At 33.3% G+C, this 23,169-nt stretch overlaps 3 protein-coding genes and 2 long non-coding RNA genes across 16 annotated transcripts in view; 2 read left to right on the top strand and 3 right to left on the bottom strand.

Annotated features, from left to right (window-relative positions):
• LOC125053662 (tight junction protein ZO-1) overlaps window positions 1-23,169 on the bottom strand; it is a 101,418-nt gene that overhangs the window by 30,130 nt on the left and 48,119 nt on the right. For 9 of the 12 annotated variants that reach the window (XR_007117604.1, XM_047655139.1, XM_047655141.1 and 6 more), the window contains exon 3: window positions 20,814-20,955. Coding sequence is in view for 11 of the 12 variants with exons in the window: in XM_047655139.1 (XP_047511095.1) it covers window positions 20,814-20,955 (142 nt within the window). In the remaining variant the exon portion in view is untranslated. Of the gene's footprint in view, window positions 1-12,579; window positions 12,892-16,779; window positions 17,305-20,813; window positions 20,956-21,419; window positions 21,803-23,169 lie in introns of those variants that run through there. The other 3 variants (XM_047655142.1, XM_047655144.1, XM_047655145.1) reach the window with 3 other exon arrangements.
• On the bottom strand, window positions 1,118-2,582 carry LOC125053665. The gene has a single exon (XM_047655150.1). The coding sequence runs from the start codon at window positions 2,473-2,475 to the stop codon at window positions 1,741-1,743; it is 735 nt and encodes a 244-aa protein (XP_047511106.1). The 5' UTR covers window positions 2,476-2,582; the 3' UTR covers window positions 1,118-1,740.
• Window positions 3,210-4,576, bottom strand: LOC125053664 (PIN2/TERF1-interacting telomerase inhibitor 1). The gene is made up of 2 exons (XM_047655149.1): window positions 4,237-4,576; window positions 3,210-4,049 (listed from the first exon to the last, which is right to left on the bottom strand). Exons 1-2 carry the CDS (start codon window positions 4,514-4,516, stop codon window positions 3,229-3,231), a joined length of 1,101 nt encoding a protein of 366 aa, XP_047511105.1. The 5' UTR covers window positions 4,517-4,576; the 3' UTR covers window positions 3,210-3,228.
• Window positions 8,100-9,162, top strand: LOC125053668. The gene is made up of 2 exons (XR_007117607.1): window positions 8,100-8,927; window positions 9,016-9,162. It is a non-coding gene; the product is annotated as an uncharacterized LOC125053668 (long non-coding RNA).
• LOC125053669 lies at window positions 16,929-20,308 on the top strand. Its single transcript, XR_007117608.1, has 3 exons — window positions 16,929-17,069; window positions 17,290-17,382; window positions 20,193-20,308. It is a non-coding gene; the product is annotated as an uncharacterized LOC125053669 (long non-coding RNA).

The raw sequence follows: 23,169 nt of genomic DNA, 5'->3' as shown, positions 1-23,169 counted from the left end.
ACAATACTGTGAAAGAAGAATTTTATCTCTTTAGAGCAAACTGGTTTGTCAAATGAATGAGTGACCCCGTTGTGCAGTGGTGGGATTGCGGACTATAGTGTTACAAATGAAGGTTCGGTGCCCTTCACGTATGATACGGTCTGGTTAATTGCTACTTTTGACACATGAATGACAAGTATTACCTATTTAAATTTCTACTACTACAAAGGAGTTTGACGAGATTGGTGAACAACCGTGTATTTAGACCTAAATAAGGATATACCAACAACATTAGTTACCTACATCCTAGTACCTAGATTTCCTAATGTTCAAATTACAATGCTGTGTTCGCGAAACATGGTATGCAAAGACATCATTATTCTGTTTACAATCCAGCAAAAACCATGCCACAGTTGGCAAACTACATTCTAAAATAATACTTATGTGATTGTGATAATGCACAAATTTAACTGACAAGTTGTAAAGTAACTACATAGTTTTTAATGTATGTAACTAAAAACAATGGACATTCCAAATGTATGCTTTTATTTAAACTACTTAAGAATTGTGATATGTTTAACATAAAGGATTTTGCTATGTTACAAAGCATATCTCGTTAAATGACTGGTTTATAACACACAGTAGGTACACACTGATTCAAATTATATGTGGCAGTGTTAATTTCTTGCTACTGGATTTTCTAATTTTATTAATAGTTTTCTAATTTTCTAATTTTTCTAAGTTATGATGTTGGTTTCAAAAATAGGAAGCAAAAACTCCTTCACATCCATATATGTAGATAATATTTTGCAGTTATACATTTGAAAATATTTTGAACCAACTGATTAAGAATTTTCCCTCGAGAGTTGATGGAAATTTGTAACCTGTTTGACTAGTTCAGTTTTCTAACTAGATTAGACCTTTGGAACTGAAAAGATCCATGATCAGATGCTAATGATACTGGTTATTTAAATCTTACACTGTCACATTTTATGTACCTGATTACTTTCTACAATTCATCCACTTTAAATTACAGAAAATACATCCAATATAATAATGATTATGGTTATCTTTACTCACCAACAACAAAAACATGTAACAAATAAAGGATAGGGAAGTTTTCTATAAATAAAATGAATTTCTCATACAAAATTAGAGTATATTCTGGTAAAACACATGTTATAACATATATCATGACAGGCAATGTATTACTTATCTTATCTTAAAATTAATTCATTTGAAACATTTTAACTAATAACAGATTTTTATCTTAATTTTTGTTTTCCTTATTTGAAAAACTTTATTTGTTACAGATTTTAAAAATGTTAACTCATAGCTCATAAAATAGACAAGCATAGTAAATATTGTTTACTAACTCTTAAAAAATATTGTGTCAAATTGATAACCTTCATTATTTGAAAGTCAGTTAAAAAATACTAATAACAATAAGTTATAACACCTAAATAAGGCAACAAGGTGATATATATGGCAATATGATAAAACATTTTCAGCAGTTCAAATACATAATTATACATATCACCACAATAACTAAACATATTCACAATGTTATTACATTTTATATTGTGACTCATAAAAAAAAACTTTTTAGGAGTACTACTCACACTACAAAATCATGATCAAATTGTGTCCTATTTTTTAAAATCAATACCAAGACTATAGGCATATAAACTTTTCTTCTTTAAATTTTCAGTACTTAAATCTCATAAACTATGTTGATTGTTTAAAAGCAGTATACAATTTTTATGCTTCCTCGACAGGTTTTACAGGATATCCAGGTATAGATGATACATTAGCTCCTTTAAATTCAAATAAACTATCAGGTTTTTCTTTTAATTTTTCTATTAAAAATTTTCTATCATATCTCATAGTGTTAATATTATCGAGACGGATTAACTTAATTTTTTGTATTACTTTATTTCTGTAAGCAACATCAATTGTTTCATCTTTAAGTATTTCAGACAACTCGTTTAAATCATTTGGTAAGGAATCAAATTCATGCTCAATAAGGAGATTTGGCTGATTCTTAGGTAACGGATTAAATGGTGACGGATTGAGAAATCTTGGCTTTTTTGGACAAATATGTAAGTCTGGAACTATATCTCTTGTTACTTGCTGTCCATCTTCATTAAAAACAATTTTTTTGTTAAAAGAACATGTACATAAATTTATAGTATTATTTTCTTCTTCCAAAATATCATCTAACAAAGTGTCATCTTTTTGTAACAAATGTCCATACTTGGATTCAATTTTTTTTATAACTTCTTTACATTTTTTATACGCAGTGTGGAGTTCATTCAGATCTTCTTTGCTTACTTCTGATAATTTATCCAAAGATGTACTCAGACAGCGTTCAGAGGTATTTTGACTGGAATGTCTCTTTAGCCTCTGTGATTTCTTCGATTGACTGATCATATTATCCAAGCCAGAAAACGCTGGTTCGGTTTGCGTTGTGTCACCCATGTTTTGAATCACCATATTATAAATTTTTGACCATCTTCTTCAGTAAAATTAATAATAAATCACTATTTTGCACTTAAAACACGTGTTTTTATTTTCAGACAGCCATGACATTATTGAGAATTGCCAAATGCCATTATAACATTGCGACGGTTTACATCAAGTTGACAATTTGCAATAATTACGTACCAGTAAATGTACCAGATATAGTTTTCACACTCAATCCAAAGTTACACAACATTGAACATTATTTTAGATAATCAATTTAATATTGTATCAGATTTTTTTCTGAATATTGTAAGTTATAACTATTTCTTTCCAACTTCTTAAATGTAATGAATGTGTGCCTCGTTACTCGTAGCGGGATGGCAAATGGCGATACTCGACCTAAACAAGATGGCGGCTATTCAAAATATGACGCGTCGGTACTCGGTAGATTAACCTCACGAGTCACGACTCATGACTCGTACTGGCTTACTATGCGGTTCATTGCGATTTAACCTAAAACTTTTATTGGTTAAAATCTTTAGAGTTATAATTGCTAGGTACTAAAGCAATGATCAATCAAAATGATAGTAATTTTTATCACAATTTTAAAAAGCAAAATTAAATTTAGTTCTAAGAATATTATAATTGGGTAATACGGAATACCAAATGCCTAATAATGTACTTTAAGTTAAAGTTACACTTTACTGTGTTTTATAAAATTTGAATTTAAAAAAATTATCATTGATAGAAATTGTAAAACTATGTAAAAGATAAAATAAATATTTATAATTCTTTATTTTTCTTCTTTTTCTTTTTAGGCACAGGATTATCTTTGACGCTACTATCAGCTAGTATTGGTTCTGGAACATCTAATAAATCCACTTTTTTATCCTTTTTCTTTGACCTTTTTTTATTTCCCTCATCATCAGTTATATCATGTTTGACTGCACATTGCACTTCATTATTACAAACTTTATGTTTTTTCTTCTTTTTTAACAAAACTGTATCCTCCAATTCATTTGGGGAGTCACTTGAAAAGATTTTGTCTGGTTTATCATTAGATCCTTGAGGAACAAAATATTCCCTCTCGGTATTATCTTGACTAGAGGTTTCTTTTTTACTTTTTGTTTTTTTCTTTTTTTTAGTTGATTTTTCTTCTCTATCATTATGAACATGTTCATTATTTTTATCAGAATTATTATAAAATAAGGATTCTTTTTCCTTTACTATATTATCTCCATCTTCTTTTGTGCAAGAAAACCCTTGGAATACGAAATCTGGACAATCAGTGCTTTCATGACAGTTCACATCGCTTGATATTATTTTTGACTTCAAAGCTGACATTTTTGATTTGAAATAATCTTCCATGCTGCCCTTTTCAGTAAAGACTTTCTCAGTTGAGTCTATTTCTTCCTTGCCAATATCTAGAATGGTTTCTTCCTTGAAGCTTTTTTTTCCAAAGATATTGGCAAGGTCTTTCTCACTGTACCTTGATAAATCTTTACCTCGAGTGAACTTATGATAGTGTATACGTGCTTTACTTTTCTTTGACTTAGTTTCTAATGAAACTCCACTATGCAAAACTTCTTTAGTCTCATCTTTATCTAAAAATAAAATGATAATATTGTTAATATATTAAGGTTAAGGTTTTCAATAACTTACAATAAATGTGCTGTACATATAGATATTTTAACAAGTATAATAAATATCTTTATACATTCAAACTTAACAAGTTACTACGGACATAGGATATTTATATTATAAGAAAAAAATCATTCACATGGTACTTACCATTTGATAAATTCGCTAATAAAGCATTGAAATCGTCATCATGCTTGGTCCACTGGTCATTTTTATCTTCATAACCAAGACCTTTGTCATCATTCTTGTATTTAGCGATCACATGTTCAACTATTCCATTTTCTTTTACACCTAACCCTTTTCCAGCACTCCAACCCATTTTCTCCAACATGCGTTGTCCAAACTTGTTTGTATCATTGCTCCACGCATTATTTTTAGCGCGGAGATTGATTATTTTCTGTTTTCGCCGTGGTTCAGCTAACATAGACATTTTATTGTTTATAAATCAACACATTCCCAAAAGCACGTTTGCTTAGATGTCTGATGTCAGTTTTTAAAACAAACTTTAAAGTAAAATGGGTGACTGACAGTTGACACCAGCACAGAGCACTGCACAGCTTAATAAAGTTATAGTTATAGCAGCGGGCCGTATACAGATAAAATATCTTTGATTATGTGGAATCGCGCAGTCACGCCTCGCCTGTGCAACGCAAGCTCGCACGGCATGGCTTACCTACTGTTCTTTTCAATAGATGGCGCTTTAAACAATAAATATTTAAACAATCAAAAAATACATAATATCTATAATAATTTACTGTCTACAACTGCATTACTGACACGGATAAGGATTTTGTTCGCGTGAATTACCATCCATGGAGTAGATATAACATATTATACAGTTAATTAAAGTAATTATAATAAATATGTGTCGAATAGTAGCGCAAGTTTATTTCTCACGGCTAAATCACTGAAGCGTTTTAAAGAATGAAGAAAATTATTAAGTAATAAAATGTATAACTTAGATTATAACAAAAGTGATAAGTAGCATAACACTCTATGGTGTTTAATTCAGTTTAGCCCGGAAAAATCTATACGGAAATATCAGCTAAAGTCAGCTCGTATGTTCTCTCGTAATCCCCTCAATGGGACGGAAGGCACATATATTTCTGCGTCTGTCTTATGCATAATTTTAAGGCGCGTGGGTAGATGTTGTAGTTGACATACATCGACAATTTTTTTTCTAAGAAGTGCCATTATATAGAAATATCTATGGTGTTGGTTTTAACTGCACAAACTTTAAGAGTCGCTTAATATTTAGGCTAAACTTGCTTCTCGGATTTTACAAGAAAATACTTTTAAATTTAATATCTAGTAAGTATTAGAGGAAACTCTTTGGTAATTTGCATACATATTATATCGTCATAGTTCGTTATTTAAAGTTGGCGTTGCTATGGTCTTGTTATGTTTTTATATTGTCACTTATTAATAAACTGGACTGCTGCACGCGACTACCGCTGCACACTTATAACCCAACAAAGGTTATGGGCCCAGTCATAGTCCAGTAAATTAATAAAAAAAAAGGGGGAACTAGAGTGCTTAACCTAGTAACGATGGCGAGTGTGCGGATAGAATTATTAAGCCGTGATAATTACGACTCATGGCGAATCCAGGCCCATGCTCTATTGATTAAGAGCGATGTGTGGGGCTATGTGGATGGTAGCATTAAGAAGCCAGCTGAGCCAGCAGAGGCGTTGCTTTGGGAAGCGGCGGATGCAAAGGCGAGAGCGGAGATTATTCTCTCAATAAGTCCAGGTGAGCTACGACACATTAAGGGGACGAGCACGTCGCGAGAATGCTGGTTAAAATTAGAAAGCATCTTCGCGTCTTCGGGTCCCGCTAAGAAAGCGACACTGTTAAAGCAGCTCATATTACACAAGATGTGTGAGGAGGACGACATGCGTGAATATCTGTTAAGCTTCTTTGAAGCCAAAGAAAAGTTACTAGACATGGACATAAATATAAATAATGATCTTGCATCTATTATTTTACTCTATAGTCTGCCCCCAAGTTATGAGAACTTTAGATGTGCGATGGAGACTAGAGATTCATTGCCAGACCCGAATTCTTTGAAAGTTAAAATTCTTGAAGAAGATGCCTCTAGGCGACAGCAAAGGAAGGAGACAGAGAGGGGGTCGTCAGCAATGTTCGCTAGGAGAAAAACCACGAAGAGTTCTACATCTAAAAATCCGCAGAATTATAAACCGGATCAAGCGTTTAAATTTAAATGTTACAGATGTCATAAATTTGGGCATAAAGCTTCGGAATGCCCGTGTAAAGGAACAAGGCAGGACTCAAAATGTGTTAGTGAGTTAGGTGCTAGTGAGAATTTTAACTCATGTGTTCTATCTGTTTCAGAGTGTAACGGAGTGATTGGTTCGGGATGTGGAGGAAACTGGCTCATAGATAGTGGGTGTACATCGCACCTTTGTAGATCGAAAGGAAAATTTGACACCTTGACAAATTGCAGTAGTAAGTTAAGTTTGGCCACCAATGTGAGTACATTTGCAAAAGGTAAAGGAACTGTGAGTTTGAATGGGGAGGTTCCGATAAAACTATCAGACACTTTATATGTTCCCGATTTGCGATGCAACTTAATTTCCGTATCTAAAATTACAAGCAAAGGTTTTAATGTAACTTTTAAGAAAGATTCAGCTTATGTAACCGATTCTGAAGGGAATATTAAGTTCATAGCAGATCGAAAAAACAACCTTTATTATATGCGGGAGGGCCATGCTTCTGTTTCTGCGATTTCCGAAACTAAGAACGATTTACTATCCTGGCACGAACGTTTAGGTCACTTAAATGCGAAGGATTTAATAAAAGTATTAGGTCATGTGGGCATTAAAGTTGATATGTCAAATATAAATATTTTATACGACTGTAAGTATTGTGTGCAGGGTAAGATGACTTCTTTTCCATTTTCCAAGTCGAGTGGACCATGTGACGAAAAACTGTCCATCATCCATTCCGATGTAGTTAGGCCAATTCGAAATGAAACTGTCGGTGGTGCAAAATATTTTGTCACGTTTATTGACGATTGTACTAGATGGTGCGAAGTTTACTTACTGAAGAGTAAGAGTGGTGTTCTGGAATGTTTCAAAGAATACAAGAGCTATGTTGAGAACCTTACCGCTAAGAGAATAAAGTATTTACAAACTGATAACGGTGGAGAATACTGTAATAATAAGTTTGATCAATTCCTGAAACAAGAGGGGATAATAAGAAGACTGACTATACCTCAAACCCCACAGCAGAATGGCGTAGCAGAACGAATGAACAGGACATTAGTTGAAATGGCTAGGTGTATGTTACTTTCATCTAATCTCTCAGCAGGTTTTTGGGGAGATGCTGTATTGGTGGCATGTCATATTAGGAATCGTTGTCCCACGAGTAGTTTGGGTGGTACAATTCCGTACGAGAAGTGGTTTGGCTCTCCAGTGAAGATTGAGTATCTTCAGAAGTTTGGAGCTGAAGTTTATGTTCTAGACAAGAGTCCAACCAAGGACAAATTTGCTGCCAGAAGTGTCAATGGAATATTTATTGGATATCCAATGAACCAAAAGGGATATAAGGTATGGATACCAGTAGACCATAAAACCATTATAGCTAGGGATGTGAAATTCTGCAAGACGAGGCTCGATACTAATGATGACAGGAAATCGGCAAATGTAGAGGTGGACGTAATACCAAGTACATCTTATTCAGGAACTCGAGAAATGATCGTGGAGACGACTGATTCACCCCTTGGTTCACCTTCTCTATGTCATGAGGAAGATAGTGAAATAGCGCAAGCTGATACAGAGGTAACGTATAAGAGAGGTCCCGGGAGACCAAAACTTCAGAAAGGCCAAGTTGGCCGACCTAAGAAGGTCTATAAAATGATACCCAATGATAATAATGGCCGTGCAGAAGAAACTTTACCTGAGGATGTTGCGTTGACTGTGGAAACTTCCTTAGGGGATGCCCTAAGTAGCGCTGAACGTGCTCTATGGGAGGAAGCAATATTATCTGAGGTCAAAAGTCTTGTAAAAAATGAAACATGGGAAATTGTTCAAAAGCCGAGAAATCGAAAAGCGGTAGGATGCCGATATGTATTGACAACGAAGCTTAACGTTGACAAAACCGAGAAGAAGAAAGCACGGTTGGTAGCCAAGGGCTACAGTCAACGATATGGCATCGATTACCGAAACACTTTTTCACCTGTCGTCCGACTAGACACGGTAAGACTGCTTACAGCGCTCGCGGTTGAATTAGACATGGAGATACACCAGTTGGATATCAATACTGCATATCTGAATGGATATCTTGACGAGGAAATTTATATGGAAGTTCCAGAATTGTTGACAGAGTGCTTAGGTAGAATTATTAAAGAAGAAAGAGACGAAAGCTTAAAAGAGCAGGCTCGTAAGATGTTAAATGATCTGAAGACAGGTGGAGATGTATGTCGATTGAAGAAATCACTGTATGGCTTGAAACAAGCTGGACGTCAATGGAACAAAAGACTTGACAATAAATTGAAGTCAATGCATTTTAAACAGTCTTTGAAGGAACCGTGTCTCTACTATTTGGACGGTAACTCCATTGATACGTCTATATACTTAGCGGTTTATGTTGATGATTTACTGATAGTTTCACGCAATAAAGGTCTCATACAATCTTTCAAAGATGAACTTTCCAAAGAGTTTGATTTAAAAGACTATGGACTGGCGAAATATATTTTAGGCATTGACATTGTCAAAAATGAGTATGCCACGAAACTGTCACAACAAAAATATATTAATGATTTGATGATAAAATTCGGCATGGAGAATTGTAAAGAAACAGTGACCACGCCGATGGAGGTGAATTTTAGACCCGATGGTTCACAAATTCCGCTGGAGAAGGAATTTCCATATAGAGAATTAATCGGAAGCTTGATTTATCTTTCAGCAGGAACTCGTCCGGATATCACACACGCCGTGACAAGATTAGCAGCGTTTTGTGATAATCCTGGACAGATACAGTGGAATGCGGTGAAAAGATTACTTCGTTATCTTAAGAGGACAGCCGATTATGGACTGATTTATCGAAAAACAGGTAAGAGCTTAATTGGTTATTCGGATGCTGACTGGGCAAATTGTCCTATAGATAGGAAGTCATACTCCGGGTATGCTTTTTTGTTAGGAGGGGCTGCGATTTCATGGAAATCCCAGAAACAGAAATGCGTAGCAACTTCAACGTGCGAAGCCGAATATATTAGTTTAAATTTGGCGATAAAAGAGGCAGTTTACCTGAATAGTCTTATGAAAGAGATAGGGTTGCGCGATTTCGGGAACATAGTGTTGTACTGCGATAATCAAGGTGCCTTATTTCTATCGGAGGATCCAGTCTTCCACGCCCGAACTAAACATTTCGATATTCAATATTATTTTATAAGAAGTGTTTTAAGGGAGAATACTGACATACAATTATCGTATGTGTCTACCGAGGAGATGGCGGCGGATGTGCTAACAAAAGCTTTACAAAGACAGAAACATTACCGCTGCATCTCAATGTTAGGTGTAGATTAAGATTGCATGTCTGTATATTTTTGTAATGACTATTTAGTACATATTTGTTGTTAAATGTGTATGCAAATCAAGGGGGTGTATTAGAGGAAACTCTTTGGTAATTTGCATACATATTATATCGTCATAGTTCGTTATTTAAAGTTGGCGTTGCTATGGTCTTGTTATGTTTTTATATTGTCACTTATTAATAAACTGGACTGCTGCACGCGACTACCGCTGCACACTTATAACCCAACAGTAAGTACTAGTTTTAACTTAATGTTATCATGTGACCGGTCCGTAAGAAAGTAAAAGTTTGCGTATTATGCAAATTTCTGACTTTGTAACTTTCCACATCTTAGTTTATTATGCATCGATTATTATCAGATCAAAAGTACGTAAGTTTTCAGATAGACTAATTATTTGTGATTAAAAGTTGTTTCAGTGGGACATTTTCACTTATGAGCAAAGCGACTTCGACGAAATCGACTGCAATTTTCGCAATTAACTTTGAATGCCCTTTTTTAAGGGGTGTATCTGCGCTTGAAACAGCCTTAAACCTAAACTGTAAAAAATATGTACTTAAAAAATAAAGCCACTTTTGCATGTACATTGGATAAGTATTGTTTAATATTAGGATTATCTTCTAAAGGTAATGTCAGACCTCGCCCTAGGCGTGAAACTTGTCAGGCTCGTTTACTTTCAATTTAATGAAAGTTGAATATTTTACATGTAAATATAGGTATCAATTTCCATAGTTTTGTTACTAACTCTATTATAATGGTTGTTCATACGTGACGGTTTCTGCAATCAACATTCTGTTCAGTATCCCGACGACAGTCAGTGCGAGAGTTATCAAGGCTATTAGAGACACATAACCAGGGCAAAGTTTGCTATTGTTATATGTACATATAGCATTAAATACATGCTCTTATATTTTTTTAGTTATATATTCGTTGAATAAGACATTTCTGAAAGACATCCATTGTTCACAAAAAACAACAGAACAGCAGAACGTAAATAAATATTATTTAATTATTTTTTAGAACTTAAATATGCCTTATATGCCTCGTACTTAGTTTAGTCGATTTTTCTTTTAATAGAGAAGCAGTCCGCTATTAGAAAAGTTAAGCACAGCTTAAGTGTGTATCTCGGAGGCTGGACGATAAGAAAAATAGTAAATTATTGGAAACCGAGCCACTTTGCCGACGACAGCTGCGAATTGGCGCGAAACTGGTTTAAGAGTGACGTCATCTGACATGTGGCTCTTCCAATTTTAGCCGATCTTCATAAAAAATTTGCCTCTTTCGGGTCTAAATTCATTCGATTTTACGGCACCTTATTGTTATGTTACAGCTTTGTCTGAAGCATTGTTATTATGCTGACAGGTGATATTGAAGGCTTTTTGTATAGTACGAGGAATGCCTTTGTTTTATTCAATTTCTTATCATTTAATGAATAGTGTGTTGAGTATTATTAGGGTAAGAGAAATTGTTACTTTAAGTCTTTGACGGTAGAATTAACTAAAATAACAATGTTACATCCATTAAATACTATTTTCTACTACCTAATGTCTGAAATTCTTTTCATGTCAATACATTATCAAAATAATATTTGGAGTAATAACTCGCCAATACAATAACCTAATTTATAAATAATACAAGTCTGACCTAATGTTTTACCGAATGCAATATCGCAAAATTCGAACATACATGTTTGGAAATAAGACATTGCTAGCATACAGAACTGCCTTCATGCTTATGAAGAATATGGAATACGTTGCTTTTGAGTTTAGTTATCTTGTATTTTTAATAGTTAAAAAACATACTTCTTAGACCTATATCAAAAAGAATCAAAATTTTTAGTACATTTGTTTTGTATATTATCTCTATCTAGTAGTTATCATAAAGATTCGTACCTATACAAAGATATTTTATTATTATATTTGGATTTAATCAAATACAAATTTAAAATAAGAAATGGAAAACTCCCGGCCAGATTGGAGGTCGGGGCGGAACTACGATGTGGACCCATCATAGAAATCGACCACGACTACTATATATATTAAGAAAGATGTTATGAAACCTGGATGCTGGTTGGTGACGAAACCAATCATACCATAAGCATTCGATCAGAAATGTCTTGGTTGAATCTAACTCATGAGCTTTGAGGAATTCATTACGAAACCAAATTGATATAATTGAACCTATTGCAATGATTGCTACAATTTTAATACCACAGGAAAACTTATGGAAATATTTTCTAGTACTGGTATAGAATTTGTTTACCGGTATTATTTAGTATGGGTCCATAGACTAATATAAATTATATTATCATCTTAGTTTTACAGAATAAGTCAATTATACACAAAAACTGTATACTGCTTTATTTAAAAAAAATTAACTGTTTTAAAGGGGGGATCTCATTAATGTTTTATAAAGATTTATGAATACCAATAAAAATAATAGTTAACTGAAACCTTTAAAATTATCGTTGCGTTTTTCTGCACTCAGTACAGTGAACGTGTTTATTTATTTATCATTACGATTAAACTTAAGCTTACGACGTTTTGGCGATTTTTGTATAGGCACCTATGAAACCGTGGTAAACAATATGAACATGAAGTGAACTCTACGCAAACGAATAGGTATTAACAAACCTAATTTCTATAATCTTCTCTATGTAATTCTTTAATCTATTTACTTATAATGTAATTAATGTCGCTAGCTTTCAGTCTCACGTATCATATACGAAACCAGTAAATATGTATATCACAAGACATTAAACTTTAAATTATTATTTTATTATTAACGAATTTCTAAGAAGACCGGATATTGTAAACTTTGTTGGCATAACTTACGAGTTACGTGTCATCGTATACTTAAAAGATTATTGAATAATTGGGGAGTCATTGCACTTATTCCTAGATCGTTGAAACGTGTTTTGTCTCATCGATATTGCTTACCTGAGAATCACTACGGACATGATTCAAATTGTTGACCACTAATCCGTTTTCTGATGCCATGCTATCCATTGTAAAATCATCATCCAATCACACAATAATAAATAAATCCACTACACATATCCAACCGGCACGAATTAAACACAACCGCAATTCTAGCAATATAATATCACACTGCAAAACAAAGACACAACTTAAATAACTCGATATAACTTTGTGTCATTGTTGAAGTTTTAATATAACAGTCTGAGCCTTGTTTCGCCGACCACTGATCCTAACTACGGACGCCAGCGAAAAAGCCGTGCGTGATTTCTCAGGACTTTCAAAACCAAATGGTCATATACGCTATCAATCTTTGCATACCAGAGTGGTGTTATGAAACGGAGACTCGTTTAAACGGGTTCGACGTGGGTAAGAAAGGGACGGCAATCTCGCAGGTACACCGTACCGAAGTAGACCAACAGTATCTACAGGTTTTGTTCCCACTACGAGCGGACTCTGAGCCTCCGAGCTTGAAAGTTATAGTTGAAAAACATAATAAGCGCGGCGCAGACGTTGCTAGTCTTGACACTGACTAGTTTTTGCAATATACCACTAAGATACCAGTATTATAAGACCTAGATACCATCGAATATCCTTAGTAAAATAAAGCAGTTTAGCAAGTAATATGCGAGATGGTTAAGTTAAGAAATACAATTGGTTGTAGAGAAATCATTGTCCGAATCTATATAAACCGGTTCAATGCATCACTGGTGAAGGTCGTAGCACAGCTATGTTACCAAGATTTAAAACGTAAAGACCATAATGAACCCTATGCTTTTACAATACTATTGAGTTTCCTATTTTGTATTCGAATTATTTGATGATTATAGGCACTTCGCATACAAATGCACCTTATATAGGCTAGGAAATCTTACCTGGCCCATTCGCTCTATCTGATTGGAAGTTTTTATAGCTATCAATACAAAGTATATGCAAGAAATTGATGGGCCATTTTATTAGGCGAAGTGTTTGTTATGACCATGAATTACTACGTGAATCATTGAAGAAGAATCTTCAGGTTAACCGGTCTTGGACAATGTATAGAAACACAGAATTAACAAAAGAATAAAAAAGATGCGTATTATTTTATACAATGCTTTATGCACAAAGCTGGAACAGTGGTCTGTTGGGTCGTTGGATGAATATTTAAAATATTATCTATGCGATCAAATACGATCTATTTTCATAGGTAAAATAAATTAGACATGACATGTCCCGTCAAGAATTTGCTCTCATTGTAACAGTTTCTGCAGCATTTTCCTGCATTGCTACAGTTTTGGAAAAAACTAGCCGTCGCCCTAGGCAATGATGGTAAGACAGTAAAAAATACAATAATCCATTATTATTAATAAAAAGTTACTTTTAAATAACATGATTGCATTATTTTCGCAGGCTACACAACAACTGAAATAGTTTAACAACAGTCAAAATATGGCCTAAATACCGGATTTTCTATTCAAAGACTTCATTCTTTACATTCATCAATATGACAATAGTATAATAGGATCTCTCTCAATATGAAGCCAGGAATAAAACCCCCCCATTTATGGAACTGGACACCCAGAAAATGGTTTGAATCTGTTCTCAACGACCGTCTCTCATTGAAACTAGACCAAAGAAACAAGGAGGAACAAGTGAAAACAAGCTTGATTGTTATGTCACTCAGTTTATTTTTTATGTATTCCTTTGGGTTGTTGGATCCAAAGGATATCATAACAAAAATACTCAAGGAGAGATCGTGTGACTCATCACCAGAAAACGTAGAACCTGAGCCAGCACCAGCGCCTAAAGTAAAAGAACAAGAACCCCACGTTTGTCCTCCAAAGAAGAAAAAAGAGCTACCAAAATGTCCATGATACTTCCAACTTGAAATATAAAGAAATAAGATACTTAGATTTGTTTCATTTCGTAGGAACGTTAAATAGTAAACCAATATAAAGCAGATTTAGCAATGTAGGCTAATTATTACGATTTAAGTTAGTACATGCATATTCATAAATAAGTATTTTATTTCTGTAAAAAGGCATTAGCATAAGGTAAATTAGCATAGACAATCTAAATAACTATAATCTATATCAAAACTTTATACAATATTTTAATTAGGTACGTAATTGAAAACCCTGCATTTTTTCAAAGAAATCAATGCAATTTATTTAATCTGTACCTTGGTTATGGGTATTTTATTCTATGTTTATTTCTTGTATGTCAAAATTGCCAAAAAGATAACTAAACTAAACTCTTTTATTGTATAACAACTATAAAACTATTATTTACGTAAATTTAGAAATTATTAATGTTTTTTTCTAATCCATGCATGTACTTTGTGCTGATGTTAATATAGTCCGTAGAAGAAATCTTCTGAAATGGATACAAAAGCACAAATAAAAGTGACGTTTATCGTATTATCAATAGGATCACTTTTGGGATACTCCCTAGGATTCTTTTCTTTAGACCTATCTCAAACTCAACCAAGGCACATAAAGACGAAAGACAAACGAGACGATGGAAGAACGGGCACCGTTTCACATGTCCCGAGTGCTGTGTTACTAGATACTATAAAAGATAAATCCTAAGAGACCAATTTAATTTTAATGACTTATTTATTATATTTTCTTTCGACAGCTTGTTTTATTGCATTTAAAAAAACTAAATTAACGTAATTCATATCTTAAATATGAAATTGCTATTAAATTGAATACGATCTTACTATTATACAATAAGTAAATTTGTAGATTCCTATTCCAGGAGAAGGCAGTTGGATACATAAACTCTTTTGCAAAAAACGGGCATCTAAGGAAATTTAAGTCGATTTCAGTTAATCAAATCATGTACATGTGTCGAATAAATTAATACGCGTGAAGTGAAGTTAAATTTTCAAAGATTCTAGCTTCATCAGAAAATAATACTTTATTCCAGTCTTTCAGAGTAGTTTTGAGCAAACTGACGATTATTTGCAACAGTTTTTTAACTTCAATTATTAAAAATATTTAGAAAAATAACTACATTTTCGTATGTTTCTGCTACTATTAGCTACTAAATAGCAGCGAAGTTCTCATAAGAATAATTTATATAAGTATGATATTAAGATTTTCATAATTATTTCAGTGGATTAACCGTATAAAGTATAAACGCAGCTGAGTGACTGTCAAGTGAGTGTGAGTGAGTCTATAAATTAGCATTAACCACCGAATTTTAACTTCTATGACACGTATTACGTAATTTCTTCATGGCTTCATCTATGATATTTTTAACTGGCAACGGAATTATTTAACTGTCAAATCCCAATCCGCCTAATGAAAAATAAATAAATATGGTAGCTAAAAAAATACTTCTGGACGTTGTGATATTTTCATCATCTTTTTACGTGTCTTACAAATTAATGTCTCTCTTCATTGAGAGATATCGTTCGAAGCGTGTGCAATAAGATGCTAATATATTCCTAAGTATGAAAGTCATTGTAATTTTCACGATGGTTAATAGTGCAGTGAGTTTTTGTTACAATTATAAATAGACGAAGGAATTTGTAGCGATGGGTATTTTTTGAATTACTAATTAATTTAAATTAATTAAAACTAGGTATCTGTAGCCGAGTTATGCTTATGTTAGTTTTATAACCACGTAAAGGTTTTACCTTCGCAGTGATTATGAAGTAAAGAAATTAAATACTCGACATCAAAAATAAGAACAAAATTAATAAGAAATTCATTCGTGCTCACAATTGAACATTATCTATGTAACCTACACAGAACATTGTCTGATACATACAGACTGTGACCTAGAGGCCCTGCGGTATTCGAATTGGATTGTTCCATAACAAACTACGGTATTTTACCATTTTTTTGATATAAATATACGTATATAACCTATTTGAAGATATGAACAAAAAAAAATCATAGTATACGCCCCCAGATCATCTGGTGCTCAGATAACATTGTTATCTATAGGTGGGTCATTTGTTTTCTATTCTAACATTTGATATGGTTTTGGGTCGTCACATATTCTGATAGTTGTTACAGCTACAATATTTTTTACGAATGAAATGTAACAGGGCTACAATTACTCCTAAAATCAAAATGTATAGAATTTCGGATATATAATTAATAACAATAAATTTCTATAGTTACAGAAAAAAATAACTCAATAATAATGATAAAAGCTTACCCTTTTACGCCTTTTTCTTCCAGGAAAAGTATTTATTTGTTGCGAAGGAGGCGGTATGTGGTAGAAATAGGGTGGAATGAACTGTTCAAGAGTTGATATTGGGGTGCCCCTTGGTGCCAAGGAACGTATTGTACCATAAACATTGTGGTTACGTCCTTGACTTCCGTACAAGTTAATCATCGCACTGAATGAACACTAGTTTCAGCACACGAAAGTTTCACTTGAAAGCGCGCGAAAAATGTAACATAATGCACAGATTAAACGCTCGAATTCACTCACGAAGCCACAGAGTACGTACACTATATTTTTATTAAAAAAATAAGCTACTCAAAGGAGGTTCTAAAAGGAACCTAAATGATAAATATTGTATTAATATTTAAATCTTTAGGTCTCTGATGTTTTTAATGAGCGTGCAGGCGTCCAGATGTGATTCCACTATATGCGTGTTAAAACAGACAATCATGTTCACATTACATATTATTATCATACTTTATCTGCTTTTTCCAATAGAGTACTTGGAGCGAGACGTATCGACAATGCAATGTATTTGAAAATGAGAGAAAAACATGCTCACGCATAAATAAATACAGGCAGATACACTTGGTTAGTTTTAAAAAGTTTGTCACTGGTTCATTTAACACAACACTGATTTAAAGCTACATAGTAAATTTTTTTGCAACTTAAATGGTGGCAAGTATAAATAAAACATGCATTATTAAACGATTAACTCAATTATTACACATTAGTAGTCATAATTCAATGAGGTAGATACATCTAAATATATAGCTGATATTATGGTTATTTATATATCATTATATGTAATCGAAAAAAAATCGTAGACCGACGTTCATTTGATTAAAGTTAAGAGTTTAATTTAAAAGTATATATTTTTGTTACTCTTAACATTTTATGACTTTTAATGTACCACTTACTGTTAAAAAATAATTTTCATGGTTTAAGACGAATCAGGAACGGATAATAAAAAATACTCGTTAAACCAATAAAGCGCCATCTAGGTTGTAGTATTTGTACTAATAAAGAAGGTTAATAAGATGCGTTTTATTCTTCCATAATATTTTACTAGATGGTGTTAAACTAAATACTATCTAATAATTATATTATAGCAAACATTCACTAGATGGCGCTTACGATATCTTTATTTAAGAGTACGCCGGGGTTCATTATCGAAAATACTAGTATTAATTTCATCGAATCGCAGATGTTTTTATAAGACGGATCGAATTTTAAATGCGCTCTCTAATGCGACTCGTAGGAACTACGACTAGGATGTAGTTACCGCTCCTAAACAATTATACTTATTCTACTATAGTAGACCAGTGCAGATAGCCTTCAAAATAAATAAAAAGTGAAAAAAATTACAGTAGGATGAAACCCATTTGAAAAGCAGGGGAATATGATCAAAATGAAAGGAAAAATAAATTACGGTCGATCCGAGGTCGGGAAGGGGTAGGGGGGGGGAGGTTTAAGGGTAAAAAACGTTTTATCTCGATTTCCGGCAAAACTAAAAGTCCTATCGAAGAAAGTTAAATGGTAAAGTGGTAGGTAATAAAAAGATCTAAAACTTTTGTATTCACACATTTTTCACATAACCTCAAAATTTATGTGAAAAATTCAAAAAACCAAGTTTTTGGTTTTTAATTTTTATCTTTTACAAATTTCTTTTTTTTTTAACGAAATTTGGTGAAAACTTACCTTATTATGTCCCAAATGTACTGTAATTTATTTGATTAAAAATATTTATTTTTTCACCTTATTTTGAATTAATATCGAAAAAACACCCTAATTTTCAATCGAAAATTCTGACGTCAAAATTTCAGCTTTTTTCAAAAAGTTGGTGTGATTTCAGTTCGTTGAAATCTCTACTTTCCTATGGTAAAAAAATATATATATATTACCATAGTAAATCTTCTCAGAAAATGCAAAAAATCGTACGCAGTAACGCTCAGACCCGTCATCCCCTTCCCTACTTCTCTATGAATCTTCTTTAAATTATAATTAGATGCCTATTTATTACTATTTTAAGATAACTTATATATACCTGAGTGACCTAAAAAAATTTTTTAGCCTTTAGATGGGCTAAAATTTTCGTATTTCATAGAGAAGTAGGGAAGGGTATGACGGGTCTGGGCGTTACTGCATACGATGTTTTGCATTTTCTGAGAAGATTTACTATGGTAATATATATATTTTTTTTTACCATAGGAAAGTAGAGATTTCAACGAACTGAAAGCACACCAACTTTTTGAAAAAAGCTGAAATTTTGACGTCAGAATTTTCGATTGAAAATAAGGGTGTTTTTTCGATATTAATTCAAAATAAGGTGAAAAAATAAATATTTTTAATCAAATAAATTACAGTATATTTGGGACATAATAAGGTAAGTTTTCACCAAATTTCGTTTAAAAAAATAAATTTTTGTAAAAGATAAAAATAAAAAACCAAAAACTTGGTTTTTTGAATTTTTCACACCAATTTTGAGGTTATGTGAAAAATGTGTGAATTCAAAAGTTTTAGATCTTTTTATTACCTACAACTTTGCCATTTAACTTTCTTCGATAGGACTTTTAGTTTTGCCGGAAATCGAGATAAACCGTTTTTTACCCTTAAACCTCCCCCCCTACCCCTTCCCGACCTCAGATCGACCGTAATTTATTTTTCCTTTCATTTTGATCATATTCCCCTGCTTTTCTAATGGGTTTCATCCTACTGTAATTTTTTTTGGTTTCAAAAATTATAGGCACTGGTCTATAGGTAGTGTCTTTAGAAATCTCTTTAATTTTTTTAGTTCATTTATACTGCATTTACTTTGTCACTGTCACATTGTGTCAAATAAGTAAAACAAACAATATGGCGATCTGGCGAGCATGATAAATTATTTAAAATGTTATTACTACGACTGAACACCTGTCGTGAACCTTTTTTAAAAAATGGCCACAGCCAAGCTACCAAAGGCACTCTTCGGGTTTATATTTACTAAGGTTTCCTGCTTTGCATTTAGTGGAAAAGACAATGGCTTTGGCACCAGTTATGTTTGGGCAGGCTCGCTTGAGTCTGGATTACAAATAGCCTCACAGCATCAGAAACCCGTGATGGTGATCATACACAAATCGTGGTGTACTGCGTGTAAAAATTTGAAACCTAAGTTTGCGGACTCTGCAGAAATTCAGTCACTAAGTAAACATTTTGTTATGGTGAACTTAATTGATAATGAAGAGCCCAAAAGCAACACTTTCGCGCCGGATGGGACCTATATACCGCGGTAAACAATTAAAAAACTACTTATTGCGTGGTCTGCTATCGCTTTGTTGGTATTCATTCGTTAAAAAAATCAGAGCGAATGGCCTCGCAAAAATACGTGTAAATCTATATATCACGCCCTTGTATTGTTGCAGAATATTGTTCATGTCACCAAAGGGCCAAGTAGACCATGACATCTACAATGTGGACGGGAGCAGTCAACACAAATACTTCTACAGTCGGCCGGAACAAATTGCGAAGTCAATGAAAAGGGTTATCGAGAAATATAAAATTCAATGTGAGTATCACATGAGACATTTAAGTTATTTCAAGCATATTAATTTTTTAGTTTCGGCACATGGCCAAATTATACGTGGTGAGGGCAATCGCGCATATAATTTTCATATGAAAACCTCTTTAAACCAATTCTAATTATCGCATCTATTGACAAACTCATTTTCCGGCAGCGAACAAATAAGTCGCACGTTGGGGCTTTGTTCAGACACAATCTGTGTCTACTTAGCATAAACACGAACTTCTTTATTCATGTGTATATTACTTTATAAGAATTTTCATATATGTTTTCAGAATTGACGTAAATTTAAGAGACTAAGAAAGGATTCAAGAAGATAACTGAGAGAACAATGAGTACATACTAAAGAAAATTCTTATTAATTAAATATCATAAGATGCACCTACTTATTTTCATTGTATTTTTAGAGATTTCTAGAGTTAAATTTAATTTAGTAATTTTTTTAATAAATTTAAAAACTTACATCTTCGATGACGGGCTCGACGTACATCTCCATGGTGTTGTTGAGTGGAGGCAGTGGTACCGGAGACGCTGCGGCCGATGATCGCCGTGAGATGCTGTTGCAGGAGCATTGCGATATTGAACGACGGGAACGGGGAGATTCTCTGGAAAGAAAAATACGTTGATTTTATTATCGTCTTGAGTGTAGGAGCTATGAAAAAATTATCTAGGAAACAGTCATCCGAGGTTAAGATCAAGGGTTGTGAAGCATTACGTGTTTTTTATTATTATGTATGGAGGTTTTAAGGGGCTAAAAGACTCAGTTGTATCGTCCAATAGGTATATAATCTATTTTCTAATACAGTATCTGGATATCTAATTTTGGGGGTTATGTTAATTTCTCTGGCGAATTAAACCTTAACTAAGGGGAATTAAAATATGTACTTGCTTAGTAATATTTTTATAATAGGGCATGTCATATGTATATATAGTTTTAATTATTCATAATTATTATTCCTGAATTGAAAAACATGCGTCCTTCAATATAATTCATTTCAAAAGTCTCAAACAACTAGAAACTATTTTGGTCCTAATGAGAAAGATTCGCATTATTTTGTTCCCGATTTACCTTCTATTTCTCCGACACACGTGTTGCGTTCGTGCATCGCACCTGCACCTCACAGGTACAAAATAGCCCAGTTGAGGCAACGGGGCTGGTTCGGTTGAATCACTAGAGTCACTCCACTCCGGCTGGCTGAACGGGTCAATATCCAGAGCAGACGGCATTGCGGATTGAAAAAATCCACAAACTCTCATTCCATTTTTAATTTCAGAACTTAATCCGCCTCGAACATTTTTCACTCTATTCACTCGGTTTTCGAATGAATTCTTTTCGCTTTTTGTGTTTGCTTTTTCATGGATCGATTACAGGTTTTGAGCACTATTTTTTTATTTAAATATTACTTGTTCGAGGACCGCGTCGTGTTTTATCGAAGTAATTGCTAGTTTTGGCTTTGTAAACAAAAAATTAGAACAGATTATAATTTGGCTGTTCAATTAGATAAGATTAAATGTTGTAAAAGTTTATTTGAGTTCATTGATAAGTCAACGATTACAGCTAATCAGCTACCGCGCGTCGTTTTTTAAACTGCGAGATGTCCCACAGTTAGAGGCATATATATTTATGTTTTAATAATTGGTTTTCTTATTTTCTTACTAAGTCTTATTATTTTCTTGGGCCAAGCAAACTTACTCTATGATATGATATAATGTATCATTATGTATAGTTTATAAGTATTTTAATCTAATTAACATTGAAAAGCATATTTAACAATGCTACCTTACTCTCTCTCTCGTCTCTCTAACGTCTCTGTTTTTCAATAGTTTTAAAACCGAAAAGAATCAAAAATTTTATACTTAATACGAAATTTTAAACTTATATTGTAGTGCATACATTCTAAAAGACCTATCAAATATTTGGCAGAAATTCAAAGCACAAAGTAACAAGGATGGCTCCTAACGGACCACTAACGAGAAAATGTCCATACAAGTGATGTAGAGCGGAATTTATAAGCGTAGGTCAGGAATAGTCAAGAGACGTCGTCAAATTAAACCGTCATACATTTTTCTTTGAGGCAACGTTATTCTACATTTCGTAATAAGTTTAAACACATTTGTATGCATACAAAAGATATAAAAGTAGATGCTTTTTGTGTCACGCACATCTGTCTGTTTCACAATGTACAGATAAGTTCTATATAAGTTCCAAATTAGCTATTTATTACTTATTGGTAGGATAAACACTATTGTTGCGTTACACGACTGTCAGATAGCGCTATTCGTCACATAAAGTCCATCATAAGCTATGAGTCCGATGAATGTCAAATAGCACAATTTATCTTCCAAATAATTTATGTGTCGCATAGCTATTTGGTACTTTATCCATACATTGTGAAACAGGCCCTTAGTCTGACGAACCGTCCTAAACCGATGAAAAGATTATAATGACTGAGAAAAGCACAAATCTATGTAGTCTTAATTGAGATAGAAACAACAGTATTGATTGATTATTTAAGTATAATTAATTAACTTGCTTAAATCTTGCAACCGCTTTTTTCCATTAGCATTTATAAACTTGTCACAAATATGTCATATGCTTCGTGCTCAAGACCAAACTTCAATAAAACAAAACTTAAAAACCAAGTAAACTACAAGAGTTCTTTAGTTTTAAACTCACAAAAGCAATTACACGAAATTACTAGACAATTATGTGTGTGTTTTGTTTCCAGTCTAATTTCCTGTATCTTCCCAGGCTAAAACGTGAGGGTATGTGCATTCCTAAGCTTTTTTAACCGCATCGCGTGAGTCACAGGCGTTGT

The sequence above is a fragment of the Pieris napi genome, chromosome 11, assembly GCF_905475465.1.
Source record: "Pieris napi chromosome 11, ilPieNapi1.2, whole genome shotgun sequence".
NCBI lineage: Eukaryota > Metazoa > Arthropoda > Insecta > Lepidoptera > Pieridae > Pieris > Pieris napi.
Note: the sequence above shows the minus strand (reverse complement) of the source record. Positions and strands in the feature narration are given on the sequence as shown.

Coding starts and splice junctions, on each gene's coding strand:
- LOC125053665 (XM_047655150.1), bottom strand. CDS start 2,475: ATGGTGATTCAAAACATGGGTGACACAACGCAAACCGAACCAGCGTTT.
- LOC125053664 (XM_047655149.1), bottom strand. CDS start 4,516: ATGTCTATGTTAGCTGAACCACGGCGAAAACAGAAAATAATCAATCTC. Junction 4,050..4,236: donor ATTAGCGAATTTATCAAATG/GTAAGTACCATG, acceptor TTTTATTTTTAG/ATAAAGATGAGACTAAAGAA.